The sequence below is a fragment of the Bubalus bubalis genome, chromosome 6, assembly GCF_019923935.1.
Source record: "Bubalus bubalis isolate 160015118507 breed Murrah chromosome 6, NDDB_SH_1, whole genome shotgun sequence".
In the NCBI taxonomy this organism is placed as follows: Eukaryota; Metazoa; Chordata; class Mammalia; order Artiodactyla; family Bovidae; genus Bubalus; species Bubalus bubalis.
The window spans coordinates 79,832,145-79,851,580 of record NC_059162.1 but is presented as its reverse complement, the minus strand read 5'-3'; the positions used below and the strand labels follow the sequence as shown (position 1 = coordinate 79,851,580).

Here is a 19,436-nt window from a genome sequence, read left to right as displayed (position 1 = left end):
TTTCTCCCATCTCCTCTCCCTTTCCTCCCAATTTTGTTAGCATTTAATGTGAAAATTTATTATAAACTTCTCTAACTTCCCATTTTTCAGTCTTATAGTTAAGAAATTTTAATGAATTCTGTGCACTCATTTTTTCCCCCATACCACTCCTGTTTATTTTATTTTGATTAATCTTAGTTATATCACTGAATATACTAGAAACTTTTGAATTATACACTTTAAACAAGTGACTTGTATACGAATAAAACTGAACTACTTTTAAAAAATTTTTATTGGAGTATATAGTTGATTTAAGATGTTTCTGCTATGCAGCAAAGTGAATCAGTTATACATATACATATGTTCACTCTTTTGAAAATTCTTTTCCCACATAGGTCATTACAGAGTATTGAGTAGAGTTCCCTGTGCTATCAGATCAGATCAGATCAGTCACTCAGTCATGTCCGACTCTTTGCGACCCCATGAATCGCAGCACACCAGGCCTCCCTGTCCATCACCAACTCCCGGAGTTCACTCAGACTCACGTCCATCGAGTCAGTGATGCCATCCAGCCATCTCATCCTCTGTCGTCCCCTTCTCCTCCTGCCCCCAATCCCTCCCAGCATCAGAGTCTTTTCCAACGAGTCAACTCTTCACATGAGGTGGCCAAAGTATTGGAGTTTCAGCTTCAGCATCATTCCTTCCAAAGAAATCCCAGGGCTGATCTCCTTCAGAATGGACTGGTTGGATCTCCTTGCAGTCCAAGGGACTCTCAAGAGTCTTCTCCAACACCACAGTTCAAAAGCATCAATTCTTCGGCACTCAGCCTTCTTCACAGTCCAACTCTCACATCCATACATGGCCACAGGAGAAACCATAGCCTTGACTAGACGAACCTTTGTTGGCAAAGTAGTATCTCTGCTTTTGAATATGCTATCTAGGTTGGTCATAACTTTCCTTCCAAGGAGTAAGCGTCTTTTAATTTCATGGCTGCAGTCACCATCTGTAGTGATTTTGGAGCCCAGAAAAATAAAGTCTGATACTGTTTCCACTGTTTTCCCATCTATTTCCCATGAAGTGGTGGGACCAGATGCCATGATCTTCAATTTCTGAATGTTGAGCTTTAAGCCAACTTTTTCACTCTCCACTTTCACCTTCATCAAGAGGCTTTTTAGTTCTTCACTTTCTGTCATAAGGTGGTGTCATCTGCATATCTGAGGTTATTGATATTTCTCCGGGCAATCTTGATTCCAGCTTGTGCTTCTTCCAGTCCAGCGTTTCTCATGATGTACTCTGCATAGAAGTTAAATAAACAGGGTGACAATATACAGCCTTGACGAACTCCTTTTCCTATTTGGAACCAGTCTGTTGTTCCATGTCCAGTTCTAACTGTTGCTTCCAGACCTGCATACAAATTTCTCAAGAGGCAGATCAGGTGGTATTCCCATCTCTTTCAGAATTTTCCACAGTTTCTTGTGACCCACAGTCAAAGGCTTTGGCATAGTCAATAAAGCAGAAATAGATGTTTTTCTGGAACTCTCTTGCTTTTTCCATGATCCAGCTGATGTTGGCAATTTGATCTCTGGTTCCTCTGCCTTTTCTAAAACCAGCTTGAACATCAGGAAGTTCACGGTTCACGTATTGCTGAAGCCTGGCTTGGAGAATTTTGAGCATTACTTTACTAGCGTGTGAGATGAGTGCAACTGTGTGGTAGTTTGAGCATTCTTTGGCATTGCCTTTCTTTGGGATTGGAATGAAAACTGACCTTTTCCAGTCCTGTAGTAGGTCATTATTAGTTATCCATTTTATCCAGTAGTGTGTATATGTCAATCCCAATCTCCCAATTTACTCCTCCCCCACTGTGCTTCCCGCTGGTAACCATAAGTTTGTTCTCTACATCTGTGACTCTATTTCTGTTTTGTAAATAAGTTTATTTGCATTATTTTAACACAGTTTTCCCATTCATCACGTGGTTTACTGGATTTTATTGGATGCCTCTCTTCTCTCCCTCTCTTCCCTTCTCTGCTGCCCTCCTGGCAGAACAGCTCCCGAGGTGCTATATTCCATGAATTTTCATGTTTGAAAACATCTCCTTGTTGTTTAAAGGTTCAGCTGACTGTGATATTCTGAAGTGGTCCTTGTGTCCTTTGCAGTCGTGTTTCATTGTCTTCTGGCCTCATTTATTAGCCCAAGGCCAGTTTGACTGTTTTCCCTTTTGTGAATACAGTTTCTTTTGTTGTACAGAATTTCTGAAGAATTATTTCTTCATCAGTTCAGTTCAGTCACACAGTCGTGTCTGACTCCTTGCGACCCCGTGAATCTCAGCACTCCAGGCCTCCCTGTCTATCACCAACTCCCGGAGTTCACTCAAACTCATGTCCATCAAGTCGGTGATGTCATCCAGCCATCTCATCTTCTGTCGTCCCCTTCTCCTCCTGCCCCCAATCCCTCCCAGCATCAGAGTCGTTTTCAATGAGTCAAATCTTTGCATGAGGTGGCCAAAGTATTGGACTTTCAGCTTCAGCATCGGTCCTTCCAATGAACACCCAGGACTGATCTCCTTTAGAATGGACTGGTTGGATCTCCTTGCAGTCCAAGGGACTCTCAAGAGTCATCTCCAACACCACAGTTCAAAAGCATCAATTCTTCGGCACTCACTTTCTTCACAGTCCAACTCTCACATCCATACATGGCCACAGGAAAAACCATAGCCTTGACTAGACGGACCTTTGTTGGCAAAGTAATATCTCTGCTTTTGAATATGCTATCTAGGTTGGTCATAACTTTCCTTCCAAGGAGTAAGCGTCTTTTAATTTCATGGCTGCTGTCACCATCTGTAGTGATTTTGGAGCCCAGAAAAATAAAGTCTGACACTGTTTCCAGTTTCCCCATCGATTTCCCATGAAGTGATGGGACTGGATGCCATAATCTTCAATTTCTGAATGTTGAGCTTTAAGCCAAGTTTTTCACTCTCCTCTTTCACTTTCATCAAGAGGCTTTTTAGTTCCTCTTCACTTTCTGCCATAAGGGTGGTGTCATCTGCATATCTGAGGTTATTGACATTTCTCCCGGCAATCTTGATTCCAGCTTGTGCTTCTTCCAGCCCCGCGTTTCTCATGATGTACTCTGCATATAAGTTAAATAAGCAGGGTGACAATATACAGCCTTGACAGACTCCTTTTCCTATTTGGAACCAGTCTGTTGTTCCATGTCCAGTTCTAACTGTTGCTTCCCGATCTGCATAGAAGTTTCTCAAGAGGCAGGTCAGGTGGTCTGGTATTCCCATCTCTTTCAGAATTTTCCATAGTTTCTTGTGATCCACACAGTCAAAGGCTTTGGCATAGTCAACAAAGCAAAAATAGATCTTTTTCTGGAACTCTTGCTTTTTTTCCATGATCCAGCGGATGTTGGCAGTGTGATCTTTGGTTCCTCTGCCTTTTCTAAAACCAGCTTGAACATCTGGAAGTTCACGGTTCACATATTGCTGAAGCCTGACTTGGAGAACTTTGAGCTTTACTTTACTAGTGTGTGAGATGAGTGCAATTGTGCAGTAGTTTGAGCATTCTTTGGCATTGCCTTTCTTTGGGATTGGAATGAACACTGACCTTTTCCAGTCCTGTGGCCACTGCTGAGTTTTCCAAATTTGCTGGCATATTGAGTGCAGCACTTTCACAGCATCATCTTTCAGGGTTTGAAATAGCTCAACTGGAATTTTGTCACCTCCACTAGCTTTGTTCGTAGTGATGCTTTCTAAGGCCCACTTGACTTCACACTCCAGGGTGTCTGGGTCTAGGTCAGTGATCACACCATCATGATTATCTGGGTCGTGAAGATGTTTTTGTACAGTTCTTCTGTGTATTCTTGCCACCTCTTCTTAATATCTTCTGCTTCTGTTAGGTCCATACCATTTCTGTCCTTTATCGAGCCCATCTTTGCATGAAATGTTCCCTTGGTATCTCTAATTTTCTTGAAGAGATCCCTAGTCTTTCCCATTCTGTTGTTTTCCTCTATTTCTTTGCACTGATCGCTGAGGAAGGCTTTCTTATCTCTCCTTGCTATTCTTTGGAACTCTGCATCAGATGCTTATATTTTTCCTTTTCTCCTTTGCTTTTCACTTCTCTTCTTTTCACAGCTATTTGTAAGGCCTCCTCAGACAGCCATTTTGCTTTTTTGCATTTCTTTTCCATGGGGATGGTCTTGATCCCTGTCTCCTGTACAATGTCACAAACCTCCGTCCATAGTTTATCAGGCACTCTGTCTATTAGATCTAGTCCCTTAAATCTATTTCTCACTTCTACTGTATAGTCATAAGGGATTCGATTTAGGTCATACCTGAATGGTCTAGTGGTTTTCCCCATTTCTTCAATTTAAGTCTGAATTTGGCAATAAGGTGTTCATGATCTGAGCCACAGTCAGCTCCCGGTCTTGTTTTTGCTGACTGTATAGAGCTTCTCCGTATTTGGCTGCAAAGAATATAATCAATTTGATTTCGGTGTTGACCATCTGGTGATGTCCATGTGTAGAGTCTTCTCTTATGTTGTTGGAAGAGGGTGTTTGCTATGACCAGTGCGTTCTCTTGGCAAAACGCTATTAGTCTTTGCCCTGCTTCATTCTGTACTCCAAGGCCAAATTTGCCTGTTCCTCCAGGTGTTTCTTGACTTCCTACTTTTGCATTCCAGTCCTCTATAATGAAAAGGACATCTTTTTTGGGTGTTAGTTCTAAAAGGTCTTGAGGTCTTCATATAACCATTCAACTTCAGCTTCTTCAGTGTTACTGGTTGGGGCATAGGCTTGGATTACCGTGATATTGAATGGTTTGCCTAGGAAACGAACAGAAATCATTCTGTCGTTTTTGAGATTTCATCCAAGTACTGCATTTCAGACTCTTTTGTTCACCATGATGGCTACTCCATTTCTTCTAAGGGATTCCTGCCTGCAGTAGTAGATATAATGGTTATCTGAGTTAAATTCACCCATTCCAGTCCATTTTATTTTGCTGATTCCTAGAATGTCGATGTTCACTCTTGCCATCTCCTGTTTGACCACTTCCAAGTTGCCTTCATTCATGGACCTGACATTCCAGGTTCCTATGCAATATTGCTCTTTACAGCATCGGACCTTGCTTCTATCACCAGTCGCATCCACAACTGGGTATTTTTTTTTGCTTTGGCTCCATCCCTTCATTTTTTCTGGAGTTATGTCTCCACTGATCTCCAGTAGCTTATTGGGCACCTACTGACCCGGGGAGTTCCCCTTTCAGTATCCTATCATTTTGCCTTTTCATGCCGTTCATGGGGTTGTCAAGGCAAGAATACTGAAGTGGTTTGCCATTCCCTTCTCCAGTGGACCACATTCTGTCAGACTCTCCACCATGACCTGCCCATCTTGGGTGGCCCCACATGGCATGGCTTAGTTTCATTGAGTTAGGCAAGGCTGTGGTCTGTGTGATCAGATTGGCTAGTTTTCTGTGATTATGGTTTCAGTGTGTCTGCCCTCTGATGCCCTCTCGCAACACCTACCGTCTTACTTGGGTTTCTCTTTACCTTGGACGTGGGGTATCTGTTCACAGCTGCTCCAGCAAAGCGCAGCTGCTGCTCCTTACCTTGGACGAGGGGTATCTCCTCACCTCCGCCCTTCCTGACCTTGAATGTGGAGTAGCTCCTCTTGGTCCTCCTGCGCCTGCTCAGCTGCCACTCCTTGGATGTGGGGTTGCTCCTCCCGGCTGCTGCCCCTGACCTCGGACATGGGGTAGCTTGTCTCGGCGGCTGCCCCTGACCTTGGGTGTGCTGTAGCTCCTCTCGGCCACCACCCCTAACATTGGATGTGGGGTAGCTCTTCTCAGCTGCTCCTATGCCGACGCAGCCTGGCACTCTCGGTCATTGCCCTGACCTTGGGCAAGGGGTAGCTCGTCTTGGCTGCTGCCCCTGACCTTGGGCGTGCGGTAGCTCCTCCCGGCTGCCGCTGGTGACATCGGATGGGGCGGGTAGCTCTTCTTGGCTGCTCCTGTGCCAATGCAGCCTGGCACTCTCGGTCGCCGCCCGAACCTTGGGCGAGGGGTAGCTCCTCTTGGTGGCGCTTCTGCGCGGTCCGTTGCAGGCAGCGCGGTTCTTTATTTTCTTTATTTTTTCATACTTAAGTAAATAGAATCTCTCAATATTGATTTTGTTTTTCTCTTATATATAGTGTGTCCTTTTGATCTCCAGTTCAGTTCTTTCCTTTCTGGAAAGCTCTCCTGTATTATGGGCATCCCTGGTGGCTCGGTGGTAAAGAATCTACCTGCCAAACAGGAGACATGGGTTCGCTCCCTGGATCAGGAAGATCCCCTGGAGAAGGAAATGGCAACCCACTCCAGTATTCTTGCCTGAGAAACCTTATGGACAGAGGAGCCTGGTGGGCTACAGTCCATGGGTTTGCAAAGAGTTGAATACGACTTAACAACTAAACAACACAATTCCGGTATTATATCTTTTTGTTGGCCCATCTGTTAAGTTTTTCTATTGTATTGGATGCTATATTCTTTGTCTTTATTGTGTTTTGTTTAAATTTTTCTTGCTGCCATGTTTCCTTTTGCCTTCATCATACCTGTTTAGGGCAGAGGAGAACAAATCTGCTTATATTCCATAACTATCTTATAATTTCTCAACCTTCTGGTTCCATGCATGCTGTGCTTCAGGGACTTTGTATTCAATATGCCCTCGCCCTGCAATACCCTGCCCTCCACCCTCCCCATCCATGTGCATCGCTGCATTCACATCTCTACTCACATATCCCCTCCTCGGTGAATTCTTTGTGTACCATCCCATCCTATCTATCCACGTTTCTCTTCCTTCTTACCTTATAATCATGTGGTGTTAGATATATATCTGTATTTTGGTGCTTCATACTTCCTATGCCCCCACCCCAGGTGTACGGCTCAGAAAGCAGAGATTATATTTGTGTCATTCGTGGTTGTATTGCCAGTGCCGCCCATAGAAAAGGTTAATAAGTATCTGTCCGATTATAGAAAGTCTGGCCTGCAGCCTACAGATAAGCCTGTGTAGGGGATACTTGGGGCAAAAATGTGGGCTGTGGTGAAATAATTTACAAATTCCTTTTGTTTCAACTGAGACACAATGGGGCCAATTTTTCCTTAATTTGGTTCTAGAGAATGAGGAAGCAGAATTCTTAAACAGAAGAGCCTTTGAGCAAAAGTTTTGCAGATGCAGCACCTTCCTCAGTGCAATGTACATCTTCCCTTACTGGGAAGAGGGCTTAGTGCTTTTAGAATAGTTTGTTTAAGAACAGGGATTTCAAGTTAGTCGTTGTCAGCTATGTCCTTAAACAGGACAGATCCTTCCACTGATGTTAGAAGATGTCCATGCCATCTGGGAATTTCCCCATGAATGCCTGCCTACTAGGAATTCTTTAATTTCAATAAGCCATTTCCAAGATCCAAACTTGTGATTCAAAACCAAATTTTCTGTATCTTGTATTTATCAGTAGATCACTCAGTAATGATTATAGCCTATCTAGGTTTTTAAATCATTTACTACTAACCTATAAGCTCTTTGAGAGCAGTACCCACTTCTTACAAATCTCTAAAACCCGAGGATATATAACAGGAGTCCAAGTGTCCCTGGAAGATCCCAGTGAGCAGGAAGCATGCCCTCGAGCACTCCTGGCGCAGAGGGAACTGTGAGCTCATAGAGTGGTAAGAGGTAGCATAAGCCCCCTTTGCCAACATCTGGAGCACAGCTGCTTCTTAATCTTTTCACCATCTGTTAATACAAATTGGCTGAAATAGAATATGGAGGTCTCAGATATGCATACAAATTAATATTGTGTAAACAGATAAGATACAAGAGAGAAAAGTCCTTTACAAAACAGATTTTGATGGTGGTTAGTTTTAAGTTAATACTAAAGGGGTGGTGTGAATGCCCCTCTGGATTAGGGGAAACTGTGGAAGAATAACTGACTGCTTTCAGCTTTAATCCTTCTGTGATTAATTGTAATGAACAGTCTGTAACATGGTTCTTATTTTCCCAACAACTGGGAAGAGATGGGTGGTCAAAAGCCTCCATGCTGGCCCCAGATCTTACTGGAGGTAGGAAGGGGCCCTGAGGTTGCTTGACCTTTTTGCAAGCTGCTGATCCCAGGCGGATGTTGGAAGTTGCCCTTCAGAAGTGCCCTTTTATTTCCATTAAGTGGCGGGCTTTCTTTTCTGCCTGGGAATGTGGTGGTGGACTCTGGCTCCGAGCCTTTCCTCTGGAGTGAATGCACTCCAAATTAGAAAAACAGAAATGTCCTAGTTCCTTTAGCCCTCTGCTGCCTCGGCTTGTTGCTGTGACCCCTCCTGCTCCAGCTGCCCTCCCCCAGGCTCTTGGCGTGGCTGAGAGAGGCTGGGGTCAAGGCACAGTGGCCAGCACTGCTGGGAACATATTACCAGTCCGGAATTTAGTGACATCCCCCTGCACCTAGCACATCTTTTGGGGAGGTCTAAAAAACAACCTGTGAGGCACTGTAAGCAGTGATGCAACATGATTGCTTCTGGGAGACATTTAACTGCATAACATTTCTGCTTTCAGCATGGACGGGCTGTTTGAACAGGACAGTGCAGCTTTTCCAGGCTGGGTTTTGAGATGAGGAAATCCCATTGGGTTTCCTGGATGGTGCAGTGGTGAAGAATCCACCTGCCAGTGCAGCAGACGCAAGAGACAGGGGTTCAATCCCTGGGTTGGAAAGATCTCCTGGAAAAGGAAATGGCAATCTACTCGAGCATTCTTGCTGGAGAATCCCATGGACGGAGGAGCCTGGTGGGCTACAGTCCATGGGTTCACAAAGAGTTGAACATGACTGAGTGACTGAGGACGCACTCATGCAAGGATCCCATGAGGCCGGTTTTTCGTTCTGATCAGAAACCTGGCAGCAGAACAGCCTCATTTGTATAGTTAGAGGGAGGAAAGCAAGCTTTCTGTGCTTGAATACGATGCTTATTTTATTTGATCTGTTGGACTTTCTGGTTTCCTCAACAATGGAATATATTCACTTGGAATAGCCTGATAAGGAGCTGGAATACTGCTAGTCATTTAAAAGCATGTCTTTGAGGATTACTTTTAGTAAAAAATAAAACCATACCACAGCTGCTGTTCTTTCTAAGTGGAAAAATTATTAATGCTGCCACCTGTTGACAGAACTTGAGTGTGCATCAGTCCACTTGGTCAGTAATCCCTGCCTGCCTGGAATACCATATCCACGTGGGACTGTATCCTGGGCCTTTCAGGAATAAACACAGCCCCAGCCCTCAGGGATCTTGTAATTTTAATAGGCACCATGAGCCAGCATATTTAAAGAATAATGAATATCCATAGCTAGAGTAGCAAGTTCTCCTTGGGCCTGCCTAGTCTAAATCACTTAATTATGTGTTTAAAGACTTTATGTATGCATTGAAATACTTTCACATTCAGAATAACCATTCCTATTTAGATTCAGCTTTTCTCTTACAAGACTTCCAAGGGATCATGGTTTAACATTCTCTACATTTGTTAATTATTTGTTTCCTTTCAAATCCTAAATCTTAGCAATTCAAAATACTGAGTTGAATCTCATATGAAGAGTAGCTTTCTAGAAGAGAGTTTGGATGAGTGGATATCAAATGATAACTAAATGCATTCTAAAGTAAGTGCCCACATTTACCCCACCTCCCAAGTCAACATGACCATCTCATGTTCTGATACAGGGACATCTTGCTTGACAGGTTTCAGATAGTCTTCATTCTACCCCTCTGACTTCATGTTCTTTTTAAAAAATGTGTATGGATGCATAATGATGTTCTTTTAAAAATGGCTTGAAATGTTCTGGTCACGTTGCACCTCTTCTGACATTCTCTTCTGAGAATTACAAATGAATTACTTTAAGGATTTGCTCAGCCCACCTTGGAGACACTGATGTAAATCAATTCAAGGGATTCTGGAGCTACCATGCTGCCTTTTAGAATACTATTTCCTGTTTTATGGCCTGAAGCCTTTTATTTATTTATCCAATCCATTGATTTATGTATTTGGCTGCATTGGGCCTTCTAAGTTGCGGCATGTGGGATCTTTTGTTGCAACGTGCAGGCTTCTCTTTATTTGTGGTGTGGGGGCTTCAGAGCACTCCGGCTCAGTAGTTGCCCTGTGGCACGTGGGATCTAGTTCCCCGATCAGGGATCAGACCTGCATAGCCCAGAAAAACAGGCTGAGAAGGCTCAAGTTTGAAAGTGACCTAAAGGGTGATATTGGAGAGAATTGTAACCAGGCATGTTGACTGTTTTCATTGTTGCCATTGGACTAAATCTCAGGAGCTTGAATGATGGAGCCATTGTTACACAAAATGCTCAGGACCGTGTAATATTAAGGCTTCGTTTCAATGCTCCCAAAAGTATTAAGTGCATATATTTAAATTTTTCACTTATCACAGGGAAATTTAAAATTGATTTATAAAAACATCATCTTTTTCAATAGATCAAAGGATATGGAAATTTGTAAAGTATAACATTTTACTTCTTAAATGCCATTTTTCCTATAATGAAATTTTGTGTGCTTCCTGTGGGGCTTTTTGATCAACTAATACTCAAGTCATTTTTGGGGTCTGTATATACTAGCTACAGATTTTCTATGCAGTAAACATGGTTTATATATAAATTGTAAATTTATAAAACAACAAAAACAACCATGCATTCACTGCATTGGGAGGCAGATCCTTAACCACTGGACCACCAGGGAAGTCCCTGTCCTGAAGCCTTAAAGTTAGGATCTGTAGATTGAAGGATATTCATATTTTAATTATCTCGTAGAGATGAACACTGTTTCCCTACTCCCTGGAGCCTTTGTTCTTTTGGCTAACTAGAGTGACAGACAGGACCTGTGACCTGGGCTGTCAGCTGTGGCTGAGTTGAGCTCCCTGGTGCCTGGGTGGGGACCAGAATGCGGAGTGTGTGTGCTGAGCTGTAACTATGGCCAAGTGCAAAGAGCAACCAGCAACCCCCCAAAGTGTTAGAAAATCTCAGAAGAGGAATTAAATATGGGTCTGAATGTGAGAGCCCAGTAGGTTGGCACTATCCAACATGTTTTTGAAATCTGTTCCTGGTGAATCCAGCTTATTTTGTACACGATTCCATTTCCCACCAATTCCTCTAGAGGCCCTCAAAAAACTCAGAAACAGTTCTAGGGGAGTTGAGCAGACTGCCTTCTACCCTCATTAGACAAGGAAAGTTTAACCAAGATGTAAGTTTTTATTTGTTGGGGGAACTGCTCTTCTTAGAGCTGCCTCTTCTTTCCTAGGGCTTTTTTCAGCTCTACCCAAAGGATAAAGAACAATATTTTCTTGTCAGGGTAGTAGCTAAATGTTGCTGGAAAATGAGGCCCCAGGGACTGTGACTGAGAATTCAGGTCTTTAAGTGATCTCTAAAATTCTGTACACACTCCTCAATTAAAATGTTGCTTACATCTTCAATATAAGGCCATGTGTGTGTGCGCTAAGTTGTGTCTGACTCTTTGCAACCCCATGGATTAGTAGCCTGCCCAGGCTCCTCTGTCCATGAGATTTTCCAAGCAAGAATACTGGAGTGGGTTGCCATTCCTACTCCAGGGGATCTTCCCAACCCAGGGACTGAACCTGTGTCTCTTGTGTCTCCTGCATTAGCAGACAAATTCTTTACTGTCTGAGCCACCAGGGAAGTCCACACTCACATGCTATGAAACCCCAGTTCAGAAAGTCGGTTTGTTTTTGAACTTAATCAAAAGAGAAGTTGCTTAATGCATTGATTTTAAAGTCATCAAGCCATTCCATAACAGAAAGAGGGCTACATATTTAGTTTACAGAGCTCAAGAGAGTCATATAATTTCATGGAATTATTTACAAATAAGGAAGACTAATTAAAGAAGTATGCCACTGTGTGCCAGGCAGTCCTACCTTCCAGGGCTAAGGCCAAGGTGTCCACACTGTACTTGGTCTTCTTAGGCAGATATGATTTGATCTTTCACTTCCTCAAATACCAGGTAGTAATAATCTGATCTAACAGAAATTATGAGAGTTGAAAAAAATATAGTTAGCAGTTTATTTAAAGGCAATATATATTTTTTCTATTTTGAAAATACTTTATCTCAGTTCCCATTGCAGAAGCACCATGAACATACTTCCAATCATCATTTCCCAGCAGGTGGGTGCCTTTATGTGAAGGGGATACTTAGCCAGAGAGTCAGTGTGGGAGGTTGGAGAGGATATAGCTGGGTGGCTATTGGCACAGGAGCCTAGCCTGCAAGATTAGAAGTACCTATTTCTCTGCTGAAGCCAGCCTGAATACTAGATGACATGAGGCCAGCAAATGAGGATGGGAAAGCAGTCTCTTTTGATGCTCTCTCTCCTACTGGAAAGGCTCTTGTGCCTGGTGGGAGCATGTGTTTACCTTGGGTTAGGCTCACGATAGCCATGAACTAACTGAGACGTGCTCTGCAAGATAGGTCTGTTCTCGCCTCTGCTTGAACTTGTGCTTTCTTTGTCATGAGAACAGAGTTGAAATGTGCCCTGGGTTTGGGTCTCTCTGTTCCTGTGTCCCTTTGCAAAGAGATACCACTTAATCTCTTATGAGATTCTGTAATAAGCAACATCAAATTTAAGAAAAGAAAGTTGGGCCATTGGGTAATTTCCTTTACTGGAGAAATTAGAAAAGAAGCCCCAGGGAAAGCCTAGATTAAACTCTCTGTTGTGAAACTCCAGTTTTGTTTTCCCAGTCCACTGCAGAACAGTTCTTTTGCCAAATACAATAGAAACAAATTACTAGAAAAATTGAAAGGAAAAACCCACCAAATTCAAGCCCAAATTTTAGATTCAACAGCTTTAAAATTACTCTGTGGAATTCCTATAAAATTCCTAAATGTTTTTTCTCATTTCTGTACTTACTGTGACCAAGGCTTACACTTGACTGCAGACCAGATGTTGAGTTTAATAAGATATAGGTAATGGATAATTTCTCATGGAACTTGCAAAATACTGTAAGCAAGTTCATCAGGGCATAAACTTTGCAAATAATTCAAGGCCCTGTACTAAGTTGCTCATCAGTGTTAATTTTTTAGGAGCAAAAGGGTACAGAATGATCAAGACAGAAAAGTCCCATTTCTCAGAGAGTGAGTAAGCAAGGGATAGAAAATAAACATGAATACTTGGAAATTATTCATAATAATAAGTAATAGAAAAATTGAATAGAATAAGATAACGAGAGGGAAGTGGGACTTTAGTGTAAGAAGTCTCCCCGAGGAAGTTTTATTTATGCAAATATCTCAAATGATAAACAGTCATGTTCAGAGATCTGTAGGAAGAACATTCTAGGCCAAGGACAGCCAGTGCAAAGGCCCTGAGGCAGAGGTATCTTTGACACAAAAGTAGCGAGGCCTGAGGAGAGCAATACTGAATGCAAGTTGATGTGGCCAAAGTCAACTGTAGGGAAGTGTAGATAAGGAAAATGGTGTCATGGGCAGCCCAGAGATGAAGCTGTGCAAACAGGTGAGTTGGATTATAGCTGGGGAACATGCAGGAACAAGGAATCAGGAATCTCATCCATGACTTAGCTCAGACTCCTGGTAATGGAATATGCAAAAGATGATGGATAAGGAACCTGGGAGGAATGGGCTTTGGAGAAAAGGGCCTGGCCTTATAGACAGGCAATAAGGAAGGCTTTGAAGGGAGCATTGGAGAGAGTTTTCTGCAGAGGTTGTTACCTGGAGCAGGGGCATAGAGACAACTTTGGGTGGGTTTTGTCATATTCAACTGAACAAACACTCTGATATCACCTTGGCATTCATACAACTTGGGGATTGTAACACAGGATGTGGCATGCTCATGTTTGAATAACTGACTTCCTATAATAGGAAAAGGAGTTTTTTGATGGTTAAGTGTTTTAGGGCCATGAAGACCCAGCTTTACAAAGTTCTCTTATTACTTCTAATGATGAAAGGATAGAGATGGGATGGTGTCCTTTTTGAAGGGATTTAAAAGTTTCTTTTCTGAATATTGCATCTTCTATTATACTTTCTTTCCTTTTCTTCATCCATCTGGCTCTTTTACCTAACTAAGACTTAAAGGACATTTTTTTTTAAGTGATAGTGTATACAGTCAGGTTTTAAACAATAGATCAACCTGACAAACTGTTTAGAAACAAGATACTACTGTGTAGTTCTATCCCAGCCAAACCTGGAGTGAAATTTAAAGCAGGTCAACCCCTGGAGGGGAATTGTTCAGTGGCTAAGTCATGTCCAACCCTTTGCAACCCCATGGACTGCAGCACACCAGGCTTCTCTATCCTTCACTATCTCCTGGAGTTTGCTCAAATTCATGTCCATTAAATCAATGATGTTATCAAACCATCTCATCCTCTGCCATCCCGTTCTCCTTTTGCCTTCAGTCTGAACCAGCATCAGGGTCTTTCCAATAAGTCAGCTCTTCATTTCAGGTGGCCAAAGTGTTGGAGATTCAGCATCAGTCCTTCCAGTGAATATTCAGGGTTGATTTCCTTTAGGATTGACTGGTTTGTTCTCCTTGCAGTCCAAGGGACTCTCAAGAGTCTTCTCTAGCATCACAGTTCAAGAGCATCTATTCCTTGGCATTCAGCCTTCTTTGAGAGTGGTCCAACTCTCATATCCGTACATTACTACTGGAAAAACCATAGCTTTGACTAGATGGAGCTTTGTTGGCAAAGTGATGTCTCTGTTTCTTAATACACTGTCTAGGTTTGTCATAGCTTTTATTCCAAGGAAAAAGTGTCTTTTAATTTCATGGCTGCACTCACCATTTGCAGTGATTTTGGAGCCCAAGAAAATAAAATCTGTCATTGAGGGTGAAAGAGGAGAGTAAAAAAGCTGACTTAAAACTCAACATTAAAAACACTAAGATCATGGCATCTGGTCCCATCACTTCATGACAAATAGAAGGGGAAAAGTGGATGGGGAAAATATATATATAATTTGGGATCAGCTAACTGCAAAAAAGAAAGTAATACCTGTGAGTCCAAATTTCAGTTGCAGTTTATTTCCCCACGTTTGGCAAAGTAGGATGAATTTATAAGTTTTGCAGTATCCATATGGTTTCAAAAGCATCAGTTCTTCCTGAGACTGGAATTTTGCCCATCTTACTGTTAAGGTGCAGGCTCAAATGAAGGTCTGAGTGAAAGGTTGTACTTTAATTGATTTGGATTTTAAAAATGTGTGTGTGTGTGTATGTGTATGTGTATTTAGTGGTAACCTAAAAACCAGTCCGTTCTAAAGGAGATCAGCCCTGGGATTTCTTTGGAAGGAATGATGCTAAAGCTGAAACTCCAGTACTTTGGCCACCTCATGTGAAGAGTTCACTCATTGGAAAAGACTCTGATGCTGGGAGGGATTGGGGGCAGAAGGAGAAGGGGATGACAGAGGATGAGATGGCTGGATGGCATCACTGACTCGATGGACATGAGTCTGAGTGAACTTCGGGAGTTGGTGATGGACAGGGAGGCCTGGCGTGCTGCGATTCATGGTGTCGCAAAGAGTCGGACACGACTGAGTGACTGATCTGATCTGATCTGATCTGAAGAATAATATACTCATAAGCTATTACAAGGGCTTCCCAGGTGGTGCTCGTGGTAAAGGGCCTGACAGCCAATGCAGAGGATGTAAGGGACGTGGGTTCAATCCCTGGGTCAGGAAGATCCCCTGGAGAAGGGCATGGCAACCCACTCCAGTATTCTTGCCTAGAGAATCCCGTGGACAGAGGGGCCTGGCCGACTATGGTCCATAGGGTTGCAAAGAGTTGGACACAAATGAAGTTAGTACATACACACACACACACAAGCTATTACAACTAAAAGGACACAAATATAAATTTGTCCCTTTGGTTCTTTAACAGAACAGGAAATGGAGGTGTTACGACTTGCCCAACGTCACACAGGTAGTTAAGAGCAGAGCTTACACCAGAGCTTGGACTAGTCTAGTTTTTAGTACTTTTTGCTTTTATCATGTGACTCCTTAACATTTTCTATTCCAAATGCTGAAGCTAGGTTATAAAGTAGCATATTTTCTGCTAATATTCAATTTATTGAAGTCAATATAAATTCCTGATTTTTAAAGTTCCTTTCTGGGTAGTATTTGTGCAGATTTGATTATTCTGTCTCTGAAAATAATTCCAACAGCTAATTAGAATTGGGAAGTGTCTTGCATTTGATATATTTTGTTTTGGCATTTAGGTTTTCCTCGAACATTAGTTCAGGCTGAAGCCTTGGACAGAATATGTGACCTGGATCTAGTGATCACTTTGAACATTCCATTCGAAACGCTCAAAGATCGTCTCAGCCGACGTTGGATTCACCCTCCCAGTGGAAGGGTATATAACCTGGACTTCAACCCACCTCATGTACATGTAAGAGTATACAAAGTACTTTCACACGTTGACAAGGAGGTAAAACATTTCAGTTGAAAACTGGGGGAACAATATGAATAGGCTATTCCAAAAAGAGCAAATATGCATAGCCAACAAATATTTTAAAATTATCATTCACTTGTAATGAAGGAATGTAAATTAACACTTTTATTGCTGGTTAGGATCTGGGAACACGGTACTGTTATCTGTGTTAGGTGTATGAAATGTTAATCATCTTTTAGAGAAGCAACTTAACAACGTACATTAAAAATTTTAAATACATATTTCATTCAACCCACTTCTGGGACAACAGTCTATGAAAATGTAAGCACTAGCAGGTAAGGTCATGTACACAGGGAGGCTTATTTTGGTGCTGTTTTTAATGGGAAAAATAAAACTTGAAAACATTACAAACATTCATCTCTAGGGGTGGCTTAATAAATTTGGCAATAATCACATTTTGGAATATCATGTAGTCAGTAGAAAGAAAGTTGAGTTAGTACTATATTCATTGGGAAATTTCCCAGAGAAGGAAATGGCAACCCGCTCCAGTATTCTTGCCTGGAGAGTTCCATGGACAGAGGAGCCTGGTGGGCTACAGTCCATAGTGTTGCAAAGTGCTGGATGCAACTGAGTGACTAGTGCTTTACTTACTATATTCTTTGGCCTAGAGTAATATTTTCCCCTGAGTGTTGTTAAGTGACAAATGCGAACAGCAGAATGATTCCATTTTTGTAAAACCATGACCACCCTTATTTATACATATCTGTTTACATGATGATAAGTGCTCTCTAGCTTCATAAAAGTAGGGATAAAGATACAAAGGATCTATCCTGGGCTGCCAGTGTTTGGGGCTGGGACAGAGTAAGGCACAGGGTTAGAGTGAGTGGGGTCATGTGAGTAGTGAGCATGTGGATGTACAGGGATGAGAGAGAGCCAAAGGCATAGAAGATTGCCCTTTAAAAGAAGGTCACAATATAATGACTATGTGTATGCGTAAAGTTAAGTAGATGTAAAGGTATATGGTTAAAGAAACTTTTGGTAAACTCGTTTAAAGAGTTACTGTTCTTCCTGGTAAAGGCATGAATTAGTTCAGTCTGCTCATTCTTATTTGCTAATATATAGTATTACTTGTCCCTATCTAAATGTGAAAGGTGTGGCTATTGTGTCTTACTGGTTTAATGTTTATGGACTAGGATAGACTTGAATATAGTCAATAACAACTATAGAAAACTACTTCAAGGGGTTATGTATGGATGCCATCTAGTTCCTTAAGTCATCATTAGGTTCTTATAAGCCCTTTTCATTTAGGTTAAGCAGTAGTCTCCTTTTGAAGTCTTCTTTTAAAAATGTACATTATTCTGGAATTCCTTTGTAGAGCTCTTCCATTATTCCATCCCAAAAAACAAGTATGGGGGAAAAATGGATAAGGAAGAAAAGAGGGTTCTGAGTTGGCATTGGAATCTAACACAAATACATCGTATTTTGGCCCTCCTTAGACTTGCTGATGTGGAGATTCTTGTAGAAGTTGAGTTGCTTTCCGGAGCCTGCGCGCCCCCGAAAGAGCGCTGCAGCCGCAACGCTATTTCCAAAGACAGCAGTGGAAGTGCCAGTTTGGGCCAAGTCAGCCAGCTGCTGCGACCAAGCTCCCCTGGGAGAGATGCTGCTGTCCTAGCATGCTTCTGCTCTTTCTGGAAGCAGTGTTGTATTTCTGGGTGCCCTGAAGTCCTGGAAATGATTCCTGAGCTTTGCAGTAATAAGTAAAATAAAGGAGAGAAATGAGTGCTGGATCTCCTTCTCCCACCCCTCATCTCTCCTGTTCCATCAGGGTAACAGCCCTGTATTACACACATGATAATTATGTGGCTCACCAGTAAATTCCAAGTGTAAGTTATATATATATATTGGAATTTTAGTGCATTTCAAATTTAGAGCCAATTCTAGATTATCCAGTTGAATGCCTGAGCCTTCTGCTCTATGCCTGAGTTCTGCTCTATTCTGCCTTTTGACAGATTGATTTCCTGTGACTATCTGCCTTGGTAGTCCAATAGCCATGGATATGGGAGGTGAAATTCTGAGGTGTCCATTTTGCTTTTGTATGCAGATATAGCTCCTGGGGAAGTTAAAGTACACCAAAAAATCAGATTTTCTAAAATTACAGCTTTTCAGTTGCCAGAATGTTTGTTCGTGGTTATCATGGGTATATGATTCACGCCTATTTTGTTCTAACTTTAGATGTCATTATTTGATTTGCTAAAATAACCTGAGTAAGTTTAATCTTAGAAGAACTACGTGATAGAATTTGAAAGTAGCAAAAACAGGCCTGACATACCTTCTCTTTGATGAGTGTTTTTCCTAAGGAAGCCATTTGGTTCTTTGAGACATTCATTTTCCATTTTAAGAACTCAAGCTTTAGAAAGAAGCTAGTTTTAGGAATATTTAGAGGACCAGAGTGACATTGTCTAGTGGCTGTTTTGTTGTTGGGTGAAGTGGCATGGAATTTTGAACTATGAATTAAAGGTGTCATTTATCAAGCAGTGGAATATGTTTGGAAATATCAGAAGTCTTAAAGATTTACTGTTTCATCTCTTATGAAAAAAGCTTAACGTACTTACTAATGCTGTTTGCTTTTCAACCACCTTCATCATTCTTATTGTCCCCTGGGGCTAACTCATCAGGTGGTGGGAATCAAAGGTGAATGTACAGTTTTGCCCAGGAAAGTTTTTACGTATGGAATGGCTTAAGTGTTGGCCACACTAGCTGCTTTCTCTGGTATCTGTAGGGCATTGATGACGTCACTGGTGAACCATTGGTCCAGCAGGAGGATGACAAACCTGAAGCAGTTGCTGCCAGACTAAGGCAGTACAAGGATGTGGCAAAACCCATCATCGAGTTATACAAGTGAGTGTGCTTCCGTGTTTCTGTGCCACTTGCCAGCTGAAACGGTGTGGCTCCTCACGGGAAGGACAGTGGGATGCAGTGGGGTGGTGTTTCTTTAAGCTTGATAAACCTGAAAGGCCAAATACCTCTCGGATGAAATCAGATGAAATGCTGGTGTG

General features: G+C 42.1%; 1 protein-coding gene across 6 annotated transcripts in view; it reads left to right on the top strand.

Annotated features, from left to right (window-relative positions):
* AK4 (adenylate kinase 4) overlaps positions 1-19,436 on the top strand; it is a 97,458-nt gene that overhangs the window by 70,860 nt on the left and 7,162 nt on the right. For all 6 annotated transcript variants that reach the window (XM_025288537.3, XM_044944892.2, XM_044944891.2 and 3 more), the window contains 2 exons: positions 16,205-16,377; positions 19,160-19,278. In XM_025288537.3, the coding sequence (XP_025144322.1) occupies positions 16,205-16,377; positions 19,160-19,278 (292 nt within the window). The remainder of the gene's footprint in view (positions 1-16,204; positions 16,378-19,159; positions 19,279-19,436) is intronic.